Genomic DNA, 20,749 nt, shown 5'->3' on the forward strand with positions numbered 1-20,749 from the left:
TATTATTTATCATATTATATTTATTATTTATCATATTATTATTATTATTTATCGTATTATTATTATTATATATTTTTTTACTACCGTTATTATTATTATCATACTTTATTATTATTATTATCATTGTTATTATTATTATGGCTATTATTATTGTTATTGTTATTGTTATTGTTGCATTCTTATTATTATGATTGTTGTTGTTATTATTACTATCATTAGTATTATTATTACTATTATTATTATTACTATTATTACTATTACTACTATTATTAGTATTATTATTATTATCATTACATGTTAAATTTGCTTTTATAATGTGAATATGTTCTCACTAATGCAATAGCTAACATTATATAGATATTTAGATTTGTGAACTTTAATTAAAATGGGTCATCATAATAAAAGAAACCTATATTTTTATTTAAGGCTAAATTATTAGTAAAAAATACCGCATTTAAACACGCACTTATTTCATGCAATAAGCAATATTTGCCTAATAATTTCAAGTTCAAAAATCTTTTTTCATGTAATTACTAAGCTTCATTTTCAAAACTTTTGAACAACTTTTTATAGTTTTAATCTAAACCTAAGTTTGGCCGGTAATCGTTTTTTTTAACGAATCTTGAAGGATGCCTAACCCCTTCCCTTTAGGATAACTAGAACCCTTATCTAGAATCTCATAAGCTAAGTAGACCACTAATCGGAGATTATTTTTTGGCATTAAATTTGTCAATTATTTAGGTATCCTAATTTACCTTAAAAATAATTAGGTGGCGACTCCTTAAAATTAAATAATTTAGGAATCATCAATATGTTGTACACCGTTTGACCTCGAGTTAAAATGGGGTATAACAGCTTGGCGACTCCGCTGGGGATTAAAGGTCTAAACCACAACTAACTTAGGTTAATAATTTATTTATTTATTTATTTTATTTAAATTGCTTAATATGTGTTTATCCTGCTCATGTGATATAATTTATTTATTTGTTATTGTTTTATATAAATTGTTTATTTGTTATTGCTTTATATAAATTGTTTATTTGTTATTGCTTTATATAAATTGTCATTTCGTTCATACTTCCTCCAGTTCTGGAAAATTGACACGATCACACGTACACGTGAGGTGTGTTTTGCGCACTCACAAATTTTTCTTCAAAATCCAAATTTAGGAGAGTTGGCATATGCGCGGGGTGTCCGGATTTTTTTTCCGTGTGGCCGCGTAGCTTTCTCACTCGAGTTGTCCGCCCGGGAACCTTGTGTCTAGTAAACCCATTCTTAATTCAACCAGAATAGAGCTAAACCAACACATTTTTAGTACATGCATCATTTATCATAGGAGGCTTAATATCCTTAAGTCCATTAGTCAACTTTATCCTAATGTCCGAGTGGGTTCACGACCCCAAGTAATTTTATCATTTGTATGTGCATTATTTGAAAAATAGTTGTGCCAGAATATGGACCATTTATCTAAATTAATTAAACCTTAAGAGGGAGGGTATTACTAATCCTTTTGTGATGCAGATAGCTATGAAGATCACAAGCTTTTATCTTGTGGAGATTGAACCATGAACATGTAAATGGAATGAAGATTTTTAGATGCGATGGAGAATTTTATTATTATTGTTGGCATGTAATAAAGCTTATTCTATTTTTGTATTTAGTTTTGGGGATAGATTTTTTTTAATTAATTAAAGAGCAATGGAATGACATATTATGGCACATTTATTTTTCAAATACGCGTTAGACATACTTCTGGCATAAAGAGGTCACCTATATTAGGACGCATTATACTTGTGTTATGTGCTTTATAAATTTTTGCATGCTTGCTTTCTATGTGACTTATATGAATTTTTTTTTGCAACATGAATTTAATTGATTATTACTAACATTATCTTTGTTTTTTTTACAGAAGAGAAAATTATTTTTTCTATCTCTTTATTTGATTACCTATTATAAATTTTATGTCATTTTTATAATTATTATTATTTTTTTTCACGTTTGCCGCATGTTTAACGAGTCTAGAGCATCGTTTAAGATCATAATTATTTTAAACTCGTGCGAACTCTTAGCGTCCTCAATTAAGATTTTCTTCCTTTAATTTTAATTTGTCATTATCTTAAAATTACTTCCTTTGACCCTTTCAATGCCTGTCCGCAACTTGCTTTTAAATTATTTTTTCTTAGTCTTTTGAAATGAGCTTAATTGTTCATCATTAGGTGTGAAATTTTTACACATTGATTCACTACTAATTTTTCTAGTCACGTGCCAAATTTTACCTTTCTAGATTATTATAGATATAATTTTATTTTTATCAACAAAATATTTTTTCTTTAATTTCATATTCTGTAGAAAATAATTTAGCACTCAATCTAGTCATGGAGGTTTTGCTTATGCTCTCAAACTCTTCCAATTTATTAGTGATCTTCAGGCCATTTGTTGCTTCTTAAATTAGTAGGTGTCCAAATCTATTTTGCACAATTTAAAAAATTGTCCAAGTGTAATACTTTGTCAATTTTTCATCTGCTTAATTCAAAATATTTGCGTCTTTCCTATTAATGGATTTTCAAAATTTATCTTTTATGCATCCGCCAATTCCAAGTTTTGGCATGCAAGTCGAGGAGAATATCATAGGTCTACAATTGACATTGTTTCCATCTTCGATAATTTTTAATACGCCAGTACTAAAATTGATTATTTTTTTTCGCAATCCTTCAATTTAGCAAGTCCAATCCTTGTGCACTTGATTGATCATAATTTTCTTATCAATTATCTTAATCTCAAGCGTTTCAACAAATTCGTATTGACATATTTTCTATTAAAAAACCTTTCTTATTAGATCCATTAATTAGTTGTTAACCACACTCTTAAATGCTTTATTCTTGACCTGCTGCATACCTACTCTGCGCTTACCCAAATATTATATTTTTTTTTTGTTTGACATAAGTCAACCTTTCTCGTCAATTCGTTCTAAACTTAGATCATTTTCTCTAGTCTAGAGCTCTTATTCTACAAAATCGTGATTTTTTTTTACTTTATCTTCATTTGTATATTCTCATGCGCTAACACTTTATTTTGTTTCTAAAATTTTATTTTATTTTTGTCTAGCACTGAATATTGTTTTGGCTGTGAATCTGCATTAAGGGAAAATATAATGACAGAAGAATTGAAAGCATTCAACAACAATATGGGTTTAGTGCAAGCACAAAATGATGATAACGAGAAGAATGTGGTTCGAAGAAATGTATTAGTCAATCTGACAAATACCTTTAGCCTTCTTCCTACCACCACTAAGGCTTCCGGCTCAACTCAAAATATTTGTTTAACCATGCCTTCTCTCTCATCTTCTACCTACTCTTTTGCTATCCTTTCTAGACTTTTGAATGAACTACGTGTGACCTGATTCCCATTGGTAGCGGGATACGTAGGCGCCCATGTTGGGTTCGGTTTAGATAAAATAAAAAATTCACTTTTCCCAAAAGCAAAACTGGGACAGCTTTGCAGAGGACCTATAATCCTTCGAAAATACAAAGGTTATGATTACGAGCCATATTCACGCCATAATTGCTTGAAAGCCATAGCAACAAGAAATGCAGATTCAACGCCAAAACTTCGTAGTTCAATGCAAGGCAACCATTTTATTTTATACTAACAAATTTTCTTTGAATAATGCAAAGGCTATTTTTTATTTATTCTTGAATGACAGCACCATGAGGCCCAACATCAAACCAGAATTCGCAAGATTCAAATGGTGCAATATAATCAAGAATGAAATATGAAATTCACAATTTTCTTTGAGCATAGGAATCTCTTGAAAATCAATGTCACCAAGGTGGAAGGTTCCTAAATTATGAGCAGCACATTAGAAATTTTCGTTAATGCTACACTGCACTGTTAATGTTTGCTAATACAAGAGGCATTATACGTGGGATAATTGCTACTACAAGGTATTGCATCAAGCTTGCAAATACTATATTATGAATTTTGCTTTCATGAAGACAGTACACCGAGCTCTGCACTGCATTTTGAATATTAAGTACTGCAAAGACATTGCAACATGCCTTCCATATTAGATTATCAATGTTTTCTACTACAAACAAATTGCACAAATCTCAATGCATTGCACCAAAATTCATATTTACAAGTTTGCACCATATATGGGGTTAGTCCACCTTAAAATGGGACATATCGAGTTCGTCCACCCTAAATGCTTTCAATTATTATCAAATGCACTGCATAAATGCTTTCAATTATTATCAAATGCACTACACTAATATTTTCCAATATATTCAAATGCACTACACTAATATTTTCCAATATATTCAAATACACTGCACTAATGCTTTCTAATATATTCAAATATACTGCACTAATACTTCCTGATATATTCAAATGCACTGCACAAATGCTTTCTAATGCACTGTACAAATGCTTTCAATTATTATCAAATGCACTGCACAAATGCTTTCAAATATTATCAAATGCACTGCACAAATGCTTTCAAATATTATCAAATGCACTGCACAAATGCTTTCAATGCTTTCTAATGCACTCCACAAATGCTTTCAATTATTAATCAAATGCACTGCACAAATGCTTTCAATTATTATCAAATGCACTGCACAAATACTTTCAATTATTATCAAATGCACTGCACAAATGCTTTCAATTATTATCAAACGCACTGCACAAATGCTTTCAATTATTATCAAACGCACCGCACAAATGCTTTCAATTATTATCAAACGCACCGCACAAATGCTTTCCACTATTATCAAATGCACTGCACAAATGCTTTCCACTATATTCAAATGCACTGCACTAATGCTTTCCACTATATTCAAATGCACTGCACAAATGCTTACAATATATTCAAATGCATTGCACAAATGCTTTCTTATATATTCAAACGCACTGCACAAATACTCTCAAATATTATCAAATGCACTGCACAAATGCTTTCAAATATTATCGAATACACTGCAAATGCTTTCAAACATTATCAAATGTACTGCACAAATGCTTTCGATATATTCAAACGTGCTGCACAAATGCTTCTTATATATTCAAATGCACCGCACTAATGCTTTCTTATATATTCAAACGCACTGCACAAATACTCTCAAATACTCTCAAATGCACTGCACTAATGCTTTTCGATATATTCAAATGCTTTATTGCGCTCCAAGTGGCTCTCAATTGTTTTTTTACTGCTTTGCACAAATGCTTTAAATACAATTGCATAAAACGCTTGCAAAAGTTGCAATATTTGCAAAGACGTCATTTTCATTAATCATTGACTTGAGAAGTTGCAATCTTCATAAATTATTTGGGTTAAGGCCTCATTTCATTAATCATTGCTGAAAGGCATCATTCTCATGAGTTATCGGCTAACCCTATTTTCATAGGCTTTATTTAATCATTACGGTTCGCAAGGCCGCATTATATATACTCGCACTCTAGAGGTGTCATTCCCATAAGCTTATTGCACATTGCTTTATATTTAATATTTACTAATTGTCTTATCAAGTTTAAGTTTTGCAGAAATCGCAGCATAACGTGGAATTGTTTCTAAGCAGTGAACGGGGGATGTTTGTTGGAAAGTCAAACTCACCAACAATGGTCATGAATCTACTCTCGAACTCTACTCAACCTACTTCCATAATTCAGGTTTTAAAATCCAGTCTCGCCATTATTCGTTATTGGGACGATTTCTTTGGGGGTTAGGCTTTACTTCGTTCTTCCCAATATTCTCGCCCCTTGTCGAGTCCAGGTTTTTAATTCCACTTTATCTCTTTATATTGTCAATACGCTCCCTTTTGCTTCGCTTCATTTTTCATAAACTTCATTTCAACATTGATGGCCGGGACAAAATTGGCTATTATGTCAACTTCTTTGCCCAAAAACTCTTTCATCGTCTTCGGTCAAAGAGGGACAGCTGTTGACACCCAATTTTTACCCTCAACAACGTAATTTTTACAAAAAATAATAATAATACAATAATAATAAAATATATATATAAAATTAAATAATAATAATAATAAAAAAAAAACGAAATATACATATATGGTATCATCATTTTAAATTAATTTCTCTCTCTCTATATATATATATATATATTTATAAAATAATTCTTGAATAGAATATATTTTATTATTTATTCAAAAAAATTGTTTCAAAAGATTTTTATTTTTAAAATAAATAGCTCTGTTAATTAGTTGGATTTTAATTAATAGACTCATATTTCAAGTTAATTTATTTAAACTGAAGTTAATTATTTACTTTGTAAAAAATGAGAGGTTTGTTAATTAATTAATGCATACTCATCTTATTTTAATTTTAGACTTCTTCAATTTTAATTAAATTAAAATAATTGGCTTTTATAAAACCATGCATATTTTCAAGTGTATTTTAAATAATTTGTTATCTTTATAACACATGCATTTTTTTTGTTATATAGTCATTATCTCTTAGTAATATTTAAATTTGACTTATAAAAAGAAAATTATTATTTACCATAATTAATTATTTCGTAAATTAATAATTAGTTACAATAAAGTTAATCATTTTACTTTTGTTAAAATTAAGAAGATCGTAAATTAATTCGTCTAATTTGATAACCAATTTCACCAATTAATTTTGCGTTTTCATTACTTCTCCTAAATAACAAATAATTAATATTGAATTAACAATTTTTTTTTTTTATTATTTTTATTCTTCCATTAATACTACAACACGCAAATAATATATATGCCATCTCCTCGTCAAAAAATAAAAATAAATAAATCAATAAATAAATAATAATAATAATAAATAAAGAAATTAAAAAATATATATATATTATTTATTCATCCGAAAATAAAAATAATTAAAAATAAAATAATAATATTCTGCACACCTTTTTGTCCCTCTTTTAAAATAATAATAAATAAATAAATAAATAAATAATGTTAATCTTCCGTAAAAAAATAATAATAATAATAATAAAAAATAATAATAATAATAATAACAATAAAAAAAAATATTTTAATTTACTACCCATACATATATTAATACTATATTAATAATGCCCATCACCCGTTGTCCCCTATTTAAAAAATAAATAATAATAAACATTAAATAATAATAAAATATATAATTGTTTTCTTTTCATCCAAATAATTTTAAAAAATGAATATAATAATATATATATATATATTTTCCGCCGCACTTTTGTACCATTTTAATATATATATATATATATATAATATTCACCCGAATTCCTATTTAAAAAATAAATAATAATAAACATTAAATAATAATAAAATATATAATTGTTTTCTTTTCATCCAAATAATTTTAAAAAAAATGAATATAATAATATATATATATATATATATATATTATATTCATCCGATATTTTTTTTTATTTTTTATTTATCTTTTTAATAAAAATTAAAACATTAATATTATTTTAATCCACGCGTGCCCCGCCCATCATTCTTTGTCCATTTTATATATATATATATATATATATATATATATATATATATATATATATATATATATATATTCACCCGAATTCCTATTTTAAAATAAAAATAAAAAATATATATATTATAAAAATTCATCCGATTTTTTTTTTAAAATAAAAAAATTAAATAAAATATATATATTATTATATGTTTTGTCCCCCTTCCCATATCCCTATACCATTTTTTATTCCATGCTTGTCCCTGCACATATACCCATATTAATATTATATCTCTTTTCCAAAATATATATATTCACATCCGATTTTATTTTTAAAATAAATAATTGATGAAATAAAAATAAATAATATTAATTTATATCACGCGTCCCCATATATATTCTTCCGAAAATATATATATATATATATATATATATAATAAACAAATCCAAGCGTGCACCCCCTTCCCCATATATATTCTTCCGAAATAATAAACAAATACACGCGTGCCCCTCCCCATACCCTATATTAATATTATATTAATTAACCCATAATCTTTTGTCCCCTCTTCAATATATATATATATATAAAAAAAAAAAAATATTCTTCATCCGAAAAATAAATAAATATAAATATATTAATTTCCCATCAATATACATATATATATATATATATATATATATATATATATATATATATATATATATATATATATATATTTCAACTATTTTTTTTTCTTCTTCTATTCATTCTGTATTATTTTAATAATCCGCCCATTCCGCATTATTTAAATATTCCGCCCATTTCCTATTAATTATTATTTTTCCGCCGTTCCGTATTATTTTAATAATCCGCCCGTTCCGTATTATTTTAATAATCCGCCCATTCCGCATTATTTAAATATTCCGCCCATTTCGTATTAATTATTATTTTTCCGCCGTTCCGCATTATTTTATTATTTTCGCCCACTCCGCATTATTTTAATCATCCGTTATTATTATTATTATTATTTTTTTATTTTTTTTTTAATTTCTATCTCCCTATAAATAGAGGGATTAGACAGAACAATTGGGGGCTTACACTTACACGGACAGGAGAAGAGAAAAAAAAAACACAGACAAAAAAATAAACTCTTACACTGATTTTGAATATTTCTTTCAAAGTATTTTTGAATTTGCACTTAGCTTTACTTTTAAAACGAGGGTAGATTCATGACCAAATCATCCCCGTTCACTGCCCTGCAACAGGTAATATTTACTTCATGTTCCTTTGTTTTTTTTCGTTGTCATTATGCTTAAATATTATCCTAAAAATGCTAGCCTCCTAATTTCGTCACTCTTTTTTTTTGCATGAACACTTCGGGAGCAAAAATGGAGTTTCAATGTAATCTCCATTCCCTCACATGGAGTCGATATCCTTATTATTATTTTTACTATTGTTATTATTATTATTATTATTGTCGTTATTATTATTATTTTAATTATTATTGCTATTATTATTATTAGTATATTTTATTTTCTGTTATTACTATTATTATTATTATTATTATTATTTTCGCTATCAATATTAGTAATAGAAGTAGTAGTATGTTTATTTTTCTGTTAGTATTACTATTATTATTATTATTATTATTATTATTATTATTATTTTCGTTATTCATATTAATATTATTATTTTCATTATTAATATTATTAATAGAAGCAGTAGTATGTTTATTTTTCTGTTATTATTATTATTATTATTATTATTATTATTATTATTATTATTATTGTTATTATTGTTATTATTGTTATTGTTATTATTATTTTCGTTAGTAGTAGTATATATTCTTATTATTACCGTTTTTATTATTATTATTATTAGTAGTAGTAGTATTTATTTACTGTTAGCATTATTATTATTATTATTATTAATATTTTCGTAATTATTATTATCATTATTATTAGTACATTTTGTTTACTACTATTATTATTAATATTACTATTATTATTATTATTATTATTATTATTATTATTATTATTATTATTATTATTATTATTGTGTTATTATTAGTATTGTTATTTTCGTTATTAATATTATTAGTAGTTATAATTGTATTTTTTTTTTACTGTTATTATTATTATTATTATTATTATTTTCGTTATTATTATTAGTATATGTTATTATCATTATTATTATTATTAGTAGTAGTAGTATATATATATTTTTATTTTACTATTTTTATTATTAATATTATTAGTATATTTTATTTCTGTTAGTATTGTTATTATTATATTTTTTATTTATTATTATTATTATCATTGTTATTTTTATGGATATTATTATTATTATTGTTATTATTATTATTGTATTATTGTTATAATCATTATTATTATTATTATTATTATTATTATTATTATTACGATTATTATTATCGTTATTATTATTATCATCATTATCGTATTTATTATTATTGTTGTTGTTATTTACTGTCATTATTATTATTATTTATCATATTATTATTATTATTATCGTTATTATTATTATTATTATCATTGTTGTATTCATTATTATTATTGTTGTTATTTACTGTTATTATTATTATTATTATTATTATTTATCATATTATATTTATTATTTATCATATTATTATTATTATTTATCGTATTATTATTATTATATATTTTTTTACTACCGTTATTATTATTATCATACTTTATTATTATTATTATCATTGTTATTATTATTATGGCTATTATTATTGTTATTGTTATTGTTATTGTTGCATTCTTATTATTATGATTGTTGTTGTTATTATTACTATCATTAGTATTATTATTACTATTATTATTATTACTATTATTACTATTACTACTATTATTAGTATTATTATTATTATCATTACATGTTAAATTTGCTTTTATAATGTGAATATGTTCTCACTAATGCAATAGCTAACATTATATAGATATTTAGATTTGTGAACTTTAATTAAAATGGGTCATCATAATAAAAGAAACCTATATTTTTATTTAAGGCTAAATTATTAGTAAAAAATACCGCATTTAAACACGCACTTATTTCATGCAATAAGCAATATTTGCCTAATAATTTCAAGTTCAAAAATCTTTTTTCATGTAATTACTAAGCTTCATTTTCAAAACTTTTGAACAACTTTTTATAGTTTTAATCTAAACCTAAGTTTGGCCGGTAATCGTTTTTTTTAACGAATCTTGAAGGATGCCTAACCCCTTCCCTTTAGGATAACTAGAACCCTTATCTAGAATCTCATAAGCTAAGTAGACCACTAATCGGAGATTATTTTTTGGCATTAAATTTGTCAATTATTTAGGTATCCTAATTTACCTTAAAAATAATTAGGTGGCGACTCCTTAAAATTAAATAATTTAGGAATCATCAATATGTTGTACACCGTTTGACCTCGAGTTAAAATGGGGTATAACAACCACAACGTACAAAAATGGGCCCTCAACGAAGGTTGGGCATATATGTTGGGTTTGACTCACCCTCCATAATTCGATACCTTGAATCGTTGACTAAAGACTTATTTACTGTTCGATTTGCAAATTGTCGGTTTGATGAAATACTTTTCTCGCCATTAGGGGGAGAGAAATGAAATTGTAAGATACAAAGCATGCCTTGTTCCACAAGGATTCTCTCAAAGACCTGGGGTTAACTATGAAGAAACATATTCACCTGCTATGGATGGAATAACATTTTGATATCTCATCAGTCTAGCTGTACATAAAAATCTTGAAATACATCTAATGGATATAGTTACAACTTACCTTTATGGTTCAATTGATAATGAAATTTACGTGAAAATCCCAGAAGGACTAAAATTGCCTGAAGCATGTAATAAATCTCGGGAGATGTACTCAATAAAACTGCAAAGATCATTATATGGTCTCAAACAATCAGGGCGCATGTGGTATAATCGCCTAAGTGAGTACTTAATAAATGAAGGCTATATTAATGATGTTATTTTTCCATGTGTTTTTATTAAGAAAATGGAATCAGAATTTGTTATACTCGCCGTTTATGGTGATAACATAAATCTCATTGGAACCCCTGAAGAGGTCCAAAAGGCAATTGAATATCTAAAGAAAGAATTTGAAATGAAAGATCTTGAAAAGACAAAATTTTGTCTAGGTCTGCAAATTGAACATTTAGCAGACGAGGTATTTGTCCATCAATCTGCTACACTGAGAAAATTTTAAAAAGATTTTATATGGACAAAGCACATCCATTAAGTACTCCAATGGTTGTTCGATCACTTGAAGTGGAAAAAGATCAATTTCGACCTCCAGAAGAGGATGAAGAAATTCTTGGTCCTGAAGTACCATATCTCAGTGCTATTGGTGCACTTATGTATCTTGCTAACACAATTAGACCTGATATAACATTTTCTGTTAATTTGCTAGCAAGGTATAGTTCATCCCCAACGCAAAGACATTGGAACGGTATCAAACATATTTTGCGATACCTGAAGGGTACTATTGATATGGGTTTGTTTGATACTAACAAAGGTTGTGTAGACCTTATTGGTTATGCAGATGCAGGTTATTTATCAGACCCACATAAAGCTCGATCTTAGACAGACTATTTATTTACATACGGGGGAACTGCTATATCATGGCGATCTACAAAGCAGTCCATTATTGCTACTTCTTCAAATCATGCTGAAATAATAGCTATTCATGAAGCAAGTAGAGAATGTGTATGATTGAGATCGATGATACAATTCATCAAAGAAAAATGAGGTCTGGAAAAGGATGTTAAATTACTCACAATTATATTCGAAGACAATGTCGCGTACATAGCTCAATTGAAAGGTAGCTTCATAAAAGGAGACCGAACGAAACATATTTCACCAAAATTATTCTTCACACATGATCTACAGAAGAATGGTGATATTGATGTACAACAAGTTTGTTCGAGTGATAATCTTGCAGATTTATTCACAAAGGCATTACCAACATCAACTTTTGAGAAATTAAGATATAAGGTTGGAATGCGTCATCTCCAAAATATCAAATGAAGTTTTCATCAGGGGGAGTAAAATACGCGTTGTACTCTTTTTCCCTTAACCATGGTTTTGTCTCATTAGATTTTCCTGGTAAGATTTTTAATGAGGCGGCAATCAAGGCGTATTACCAGATGTGTGTACTCTTTTTCCTTTATTAGGCTTTTTCCCACTAGGTTTTTCCTAGTAAGGTTTTAACGAGGCACAACATCTATGGATATTGAAAATAACTATGTCTATTATTTCTTGTAAAGTTTTTTTTTACACGTGGACATCCAAAGGGGAGTATTATGTAAATGAATGTCCCTTTAGTGGAGTTTTTTTCTACATGGGCCCACCTTAAGTGGGCAAGTTGCCCACTAGTTATCTTTTCTTCTTTCTAGCTTGTTCTCTTGTCTATAAATGCCAATCTTTGGCTTTGAGAATGGATACACGGAGATACTATATTTTTCTCTCCTGTTTTTCCTTCTTTCTTGTTTTTTAATTCTTAAATATTGTTGTGTTAGTTATATTTCATAACAGTGTTTTATTAATAAATTTTAAAAAATATTATTAACAGCAATTAATGTGTTCTTCAGAATGGCTCACCGTATTGGACTTGTCTAGTGTGGTTTACATGTACTGTGTAATTTGCGGGCTAAGTATTAATCTGAAGGGCAGAGGTTATAGTGACTGTGGGTCATCCTTACGGTTAAAAAAAACATCAATTAATGTTTGACCAAGCTTTTTAAATGTATTTCTATTTTATTTATTTTTCATTTTAGAGTTGCATATAGCAAGAAAAATACAATAAGATTTGCTAATAACAAGAATGTGGACAAATTTTATCATTTTTATATAAAATAGTGCATCTTAATAAGCTACAAATACTTCTAAAAAAAGATTTTTGGTAGTTCATAGTAATCATTTTATCTTTTTGTCTTCTTTTTTTATATAATAACTCTAATATGTACCTTATTTCCTCTTTGTAATATTATAAAATTAAGAAAGTGTTACAATAATCTATCAGAATATTGTCTAAAAAAAAGACGTCCAAGTTGAAGAGAACTACCATGTTGGTCTATAGTGACAACATCTCATATTGAATGTAGTCCACAAGTTGAGTGTGAAAAAGATGGTGTGTATACAAATTTTTATTCTTAATTATTTTTATGAGACAGAGAAATTATTTCGATGAACTCTCAACTCAAAAATTAAAATATAATACTTAATTCATATTATTCAATCTAATAATAATAATTAGTGTGTTCATGCATTTTTTGTCATGAACATTCTTGTGTACATATTCTCATCATGGTCAAATTTTGAAGGTAAAAGTTGATGAGGGCTCTTATCTAGGCATAGTTTCTAAAAAAAGAAATAATTTGATTATAAACAAGATCGTTGGCGTTGATTGCCATGATGAAATCAGCATGAGCATAACTCTTGATGTACTGAACATGCAATTTGTCTACGTCGTGAAACTTTAGATAGTCAAGCAATGTTTCAACATCATTGCTATCAGACAATGCATCTTGTCCACCGTAGCTTAAAAATAGGGGTAAATCTCGAGGAATGTCGCCTAAATTATACTTTGGAGGTTTGATTTCACCATAATGCTCCAAATTGTAGTTGCTCCCATAATCATATTTTGAAAGTACTCCATCTCTAACAGCTGCATCAAATTATTAAATTATATTTAAATACAGAATATTATGATGGATCTAACTCTGATAACATAATTAAAAGAACTTACTCTGAGCCAAATGCACCAAATTCTTAGTTGAAGTGGATTGAGGCTCGTCATTCAAGAAAATTTCGACCGTTGAGGAATTCAAACAACAATTCTTCCCTTTAATTAAATGAAAGGTAAGTTAATTATAGAGTACCTGTGACAATATATAGTTCTAAACTTCTAATTGACTTAACTAATTAACCAAATGTAATTAGTACCAGTAATTGCAGTCATTAAGTCATAGCAATTTACCCCTGGCTGAGCACAGAAGAATTTGAGCAATTTATTTACAGGTCCACTAAAAAATTAAACCAACAAATTACAAATTAAAAAAAAATATATATATATATATATAAGACTTGTAAAAAAAAAAAAGGAGTTAGTGAAGTTATTTAATTTACTTACCCCTTTGGATTAAACTCAGCTAGACCAAATATTGTGGTGATCTGTGGACTCACACACAAATATATATAAATTCATAAATATATTTGTAATTAAGAGAGATGGATTGTAATAAATAAATAAAAGACATCATATATAAATATGTCATTTAACTTGACTTCAGTTGACATATATGCCCTTCAACTTTGGGACGACATGTAGGACACAAAATTGTCACGTAGGATGCCACTTAGGACAATGTGTCTATTTGTTCAATTTTATACGAATTTAAGTGTCTAATATTTGTGCACATTCAAAGTTAGAGGACATAGATATCAATCGAGGTCAAATTAAAAGGCCCGTTTATGTATATTATTCCTAAATAAAATGTATATACTAACTTCACCAACAAAGGCTCTAGCAGCAACTTCACCAAGTGCAGTGGTCATATGGCTCAAATAAGCAATTGGACTAAGTAATGCTGCTGATTTCACCTTGTCTATTTCTCTTCCTTCTGAGAATGATGCCAAAGCAATCAAAGTTCCCTGTTAATATATTTGTAACATATATATACCGATCGTTAGATATATAATCAATATATAACCATGATATCTGAAATTGTGTAACCGTCTCATCTAACGTACCATTGAATGACCTACATAGTGTATTTTTTGTCCAGTTTGTTTGAAGATAAAGTCAATAACAGATGGTAAGTCATGAACTATTAATTCATCCCATGACCAATTCCAGTATTCCTGCAAACAAATTAAATAGTTTCTTCAATAATAAGAAACAAATTAAAATTAATGTGTTCTTCTTTAAATGATTTTGAAAGTGAATTTTTGATACCGAATACTTAGCGTCAAGGTTGACATGACGACGACTATATCTGGTTCCTCTAATATTCGAAATCCAAACATCAAAACCATTATCTGCCAATATCATCGCCAAAGATTGTTCCGGTGGACTCAACAACCATGTTGCGCCATCCTTAAAAAGAACAATTATTTAAGTTATATAAACTGATGATAAAAAAAAAAAAAGTTCGGCTTTTGTTAATTATCTCGCAAAAAGGATACATTTTTTTTAAATGATTGGCACAAAGGTCCACCTCTAACTTTATAGTAGTATTTCTTTACTTTGGTATTGAAATAATTGCCAACTGCAAGGCCTGAGGCAACAATCAATACACTTCATAATTGGATGTCATATGGTCCATATTTTTAGTGTTGAATTCACACTATAAATATCTTTCTACCTTAAGAAATCATGATGACTTGGGCTAGGTCACTTAGAAAATCATGATTATCACTCTTTTAGTATATAGTATTTAATGTATTTATTTATCGTGAAAGTTGGCTATCTCCAAGTTTTACTCCACGAATATCGGATCGGATATGTGATCCGTCCGATTTTGGCATCTTTGATGTTTAATAAAAAAGAAAGGTTTTTGTTGTGTGGATGAGAATCATATCAATTAAAAGTAAAAAAAGGAAATTTTCAGGCTAAATTATTTTTAGGGAAAAGAGTATGATATAACTTTTTCATTTAGAGCTAGTATATATTCCTACTGTTAAATAAATGACTCTTTTCTTCTGATGGAAGTGAAAAATTAATTTTAAATTTATTTTTAAAGCTTTTTATTAAAAAAAAAATGTATACATTATAGGGGTATATTTGATCCTTCTCACATATAATTTATTTATTTTGTGTGGACCGTTTTCGTCATTTACTTATTTACTCTAATATTCTTGTCTGACCTTTTTCTATGCTTTTATTGAGCCGAGGGTCTTTCGGAAACAGCCGTCCTACATTGCTAGGAGTCAGGTCTGCGTACACTCTACCCTCCCCAGACCCCACGATGTGGGATTTCACTGGGTTGTTGTTGTTATGGTCAAATCTATTTTTCTCACTACTTTTATTGTAAAATTTTATTATACATTGTCCCATTTTTTTTTTATAGATATAAAAACTAAATTACAATATAAAAGCAAAAGAATTAGTTTTAAATTACAATATAGCTGTAAAAAATAGTTTTAATTTTTTTTCTCTTTTTTTTCCATTAACACTTCTTTTATTTCATATTTACACCAAAGAATTAAAAAAATAAGAAATTAAAAACTCAAATAATGATAATCAATGGGGGTATATGTGAGTTATTTGTGTAATGATAGAGGTATATATGAGCCACTTTCAGTAGGATATATCAACTGATATAATTGAGGGGTATATCAGAAATTTTTCCTTATTTTTAATTATAGTACTATAACATTATTTTTGAGACGAACTAAAATAGAAAGAATGTGCGTATAAAATGGGACTGAAAGAGTACATATCATTTGAAGGTGGCAATTACCACAAGAACTCCATGCTGTAACAACACTGGCTGCCTGATTTGCCCACCACCTCCTATGCGGCCTTCTGGAATTCTTTGGACACTTAATATGTATCCATCATCAGTTTTTACCTGAGAATTTACCAAAGACATATAATAATTAAGATACGTAAGTAGATAAAAGACGAAATTAAATCCATTTTACCTCAAATTCTTGGCATTTGTAACCATGAGCGGCGACGATGGAGGCACACATACCCGCCCCATTGTCGCCGTGACTAATGAAGCCCAAGTGTCTCGAGCCTAATACTCCATTAGGCTCGAGCACTAACATAACTAGTATTATCATGAGGTTCATAATACGTAAACATGACAAGATTTTTATTCCAATAAACCCCATTTTCTATATCTAAAACTAGTAATGGACAAGGGAGGAGGTGGGCAATGGTTGAACTCTTAAAGAAAACACAGATATTTATAGTGAGAGATGAAGATGTGAAAATGAGTTGTTACAAAACACCTTTTTAAAAAAAGTTTATTTTGCTTTTCGATACATCGCACTACGTATATATTACTCATATAGTATTGTTAATTTCCAGTTTCTAGTATGAACACACTAACTCTTAAGAGAATGGGTGTTGGGGTCCAATTTGGAAGTTTCTTGATATATATAGAAAGTGTAAAGAAAGAAAAAATATTAAGTTATATACATAGTTAACGTTAACGTCAATTGTAACAGATATTTATATTATCAAATTATTTTTATCATTTATTATAACATATATTATATCTTGTATTTCAAGATTACAAACCTCATATTTTAAAAAGATTATAAAATATCAAGTGCACTTTTTTTATTGTGACACATGTCATATCTTATTTTCAAGATTATAAATCTCCTATATTATTTGGCTGAGTTGATAGTATAAAAGAAAAACTTGGACTGATTTAACAACAAATTAAAGTATATAACTTACACTATCATACATATTGGAATTATAGTAAAAACTTGCTAGACTTTTATAACAAATCAAAAGATACAAGATATGCATCTCTTAATTACATGATCATTAATGGTCATTAAATTTAAATAAAATCTCACTTTTTTTTATTACTTAATTTAGTGTAAATACAAATGATATGCGATTATGATATTAAATGGGTATTTTCTGATGTTTGAAGCTCAACTAATATATATGTTAAATATTTGGTAATTTTACACAAATCTCATAGTGTTAAGAGCTAATTACATTATATTTCTATTTTTTAAATAACAAAAATCCCTTAACATTTAAGAATTTTGGATACATTACTCAACATTTCGATTTTAGATACATCACCCAATATTCGGATATATCGCATTCCGATTTCGGATACATCACTCAACGTCTCGATACATCGTGTCCCGATACATTACCTTTGTTGATACAAGACACATTTGTCCCCATACATCGCTCAACATCCCGATACATTGCGTTCCGATACATTATCTTTGTTGATACAAGACACACATACCCCGATACATTACGTAAACGTGATGTATTTAAGAATAGAAGAGAGTAGAAATTTTTCTAATTTTTTTAAATGATAATTTTTTTTAGAGAATTGAATAAAACAAATTATATATTTAGATAATTTTTTCTAAATATTTTAAAACTTATGAAATAAGGTGAACCGCTATTTAGATTTTAGGGAGATAAAGTGTGGCCAATTTGTTGGGAGCTTCGGCCTATCTTGTTGAGAATTTTTCAATAAAGGCCAATATGCTGCCCATCGTTACTTTGCTTTTTGGCTACTTGTATCTATGCATCGTTATTTTAGTTTCACGTATGTTGAAAATAATTGTTATAAAATTAATAGATTCTAAGATAATACGTAGGAATATATATTTTAAAATGTAGAAAAATCATGTCATAGGGCATGAGTAATTGAGTACAGTACTATTATATCTTTATTTTCGTTGTGTGAAGAAATTAAAAAAATTTGTCTATATAAATTGAACGAATTTAAAAATCATAACAAATTATTTAGTAAATGACCTTTTTTTTTTAAAATATTGTACCTTACAGGTCTTTTAGATCATGACTTAAAAATCTCATTTTAAAATATATTCACCTTTTAAATGTGAGATGTACTTTATCTGATACTATTGATTTTTATCATAAATATCATTTGTTTCAATTCATGAGATATATTTTATCTATATATCGCAGCGACCATACAAAACAAGCTTTTATAAATAGGGAAATATCAACGTAGATCATCCACTGACTGAAACGATAACGTATATCTAATACATTACATATAGTTATAAGAATAATTATGATGACATAATATATATATATGGAAAAAAAATAAAAGAAGAAGAAATTGAAGGTGAATATAGTGTAATTGGTAAAGGCCCACACGTCAAAGCAATCAAACAAGTGACTCATAATTCATGGAATCTGTTGCTATGTTCTTTATGGACTATTTTTTATTTTCTTTTTGAACACATTCTATTTTTAATAATATTTTTTTATTAACAAATATTTATCCTACTTCAATTCTATAAAAATAAAAAATACTTCTTATTTATTATAATTATTTTTTATCGTTATTTAAATAAAAAATGAATGATGAATTTACTATGATCTTTACATAAAATTATTCTATTTTAATAGATAAAGTGAGATTAAGAAGCAGAAAGTTATTTTCAGTATATTTATTAGTTAAAGTGATTTTAAAAGAAAGAAAACAAAAATAAAGCTCTTTAAAAGTAATTTTTTTTATTAGGAACAAAATGTATTTAAAGAGAAAAGAAATAATATCTTTTTTGGAAAAGGAACATTTTAGACCTATTTAGTAACAATAGAGACATTTCTCAACCAAACTATCAACGACAAAAGCATTTTTAAACCAAATTATAAATAAATGACATTTTTATTCATTTCACATAATTTAAAGATATTTTTGACTCTTTTCCTACCTGAATTAATCGAATCAATTGGTTATGAAAGTTTGAATGCACTCAATAATTTCGTGCTTACCTTGAAAAGGAAACAAAATTTAATGAGGCCGTTGATCATGGAAATGGGAACATGTCGAGTCAAATTGCACAATTTTGGCTAATCCATGAATTGCTTTTTCTTGTTAAAAGATGAATAACATGCACACTACTTGTTTTGGTCAAACTATGAAATATTAGGTTGAAATTACTAATTAATCTATCATAATCAGCAGCCAACACTTTGAACTTTTGGTATACGAATATGTTCTATCCATTGGATAGTGTAAAGTTTAGGATGTGTAACAACATCATACCCAGTGAAATCCCATTAAGTGGAATGAAATCTCACTAAGTGGAGTCTGGGAAGATAGGATATGCGCAGATCTTATCATTACCTTGTGGAGGTATAGATGTTGTTTTCGAAAGACCCTCGGATCAAGTGCATCAAATTCAAGTAAAAGAGGAAGAAAGCATAACAGTAAATATAAAAAGTAATGTAACGACTACAAGAATGGACAATACCAACAATTAGTGTGATAATCGATAGATAACAAAGGAAAGACAACACTCTACCCCTATTTACTTCCTACCCTAATACCAACAACTTTAGGATGCGTAAGCAACAACCAAATTATCCGAATGGGTAAAATTCACAAATAATCATCAGGAGTGGAATCCGAAAACAATGACTATTTTTCAATTACAGGAGCTGAAAAGTGGGGAAAAGGTGCTGTTTAACACATTCTCTCTTGCAAGGCCCAAAGGCATACCAGAGATCATATGTGTTTGGGCCTAAACATGGCAATTGGCAGCTATTAAGAGAGAAAATGCCAATCTGCTCATTGAGGAGCTGAAAC

The 20,749-nt window shown here is 27.7% G+C and overlaps 1 protein-coding gene across 2 annotated transcripts; it reads right to left on the reverse strand.

Annotated features, from left to right (window-relative positions):
* Positions 1 to 13,666: 13,666 nt before the first annotated feature.
* On the reverse strand, positions 13,667 to 17,401 carry LOC129895170 (triacylglycerol lipase 2-like). Of its 2 annotated transcripts, none has more exons than XM_055970845.1 (9): positions 17,109 to 17,401; positions 16,925 to 17,035; positions 15,418 to 15,558; positions 15,213 to 15,323; positions 15,063 to 15,113; positions 14,593 to 14,633; positions 14,406 to 14,485; positions 14,209 to 14,304; positions 13,667 to 14,127 (listed from the first exon to the last, which is right to left on the reverse strand). In XM_055970845.1, exons 1-9 carry the CDS (start codon positions 17,301 to 17,303, stop codon positions 13,808 to 13,810), a joined length of 1,146 nt encoding a protein of 381 aa, XP_055826820.1. In that variant the 5' UTR covers positions 17,304 to 17,401; the 3' UTR covers positions 13,667 to 13,807. The 2 variants fall into 2 exon arrangements, with proteins under 2 accessions (XP_055826820.1, XP_055826819.1); XM_055970844.1 differs by having other exon boundaries at positions 14,970 to 15,113; positions 17,109 to 17,400.
* Positions 17,402 to 20,749: the final 3,348 nt, after the last annotated feature.

This window comes from Solanum dulcamara, chromosome 7 (genome assembly GCF_947179165.1).
Source record: "Solanum dulcamara chromosome 7, daSolDulc1.2, whole genome shotgun sequence".
NCBI lineage: Eukaryota > Viridiplantae > Streptophyta > Magnoliopsida > Solanales > Solanaceae > Solanum > Solanum dulcamara.

What these genes read in the sequence shown, in the direction of transcription:
- LOC129895170 (XM_055970844.1), bottom strand. Translation starts at nt 17,303, where the DNA reads ATGGGGTTTATTGGAATAAAAATCTTGTCATGTTTACGTATTATGAAC. An exon ending in ACTATGTAGGTCATTCAATG is followed by an intron (nt 15,114 to 15,212) that starts GTACGTTAGATG and finishes ATATATTAACAG; the next exon opens with GGAACTTTGATTGCTTTGGC. An exon ending in TTTGGTGCATTTGGCTCAGA is followed by an intron (nt 14,128 to 14,208) that starts GTAAGTTCTTTT and finishes AATTTGATGCAG; the next exon opens with CTGTTAGAGATGGAGTACTT.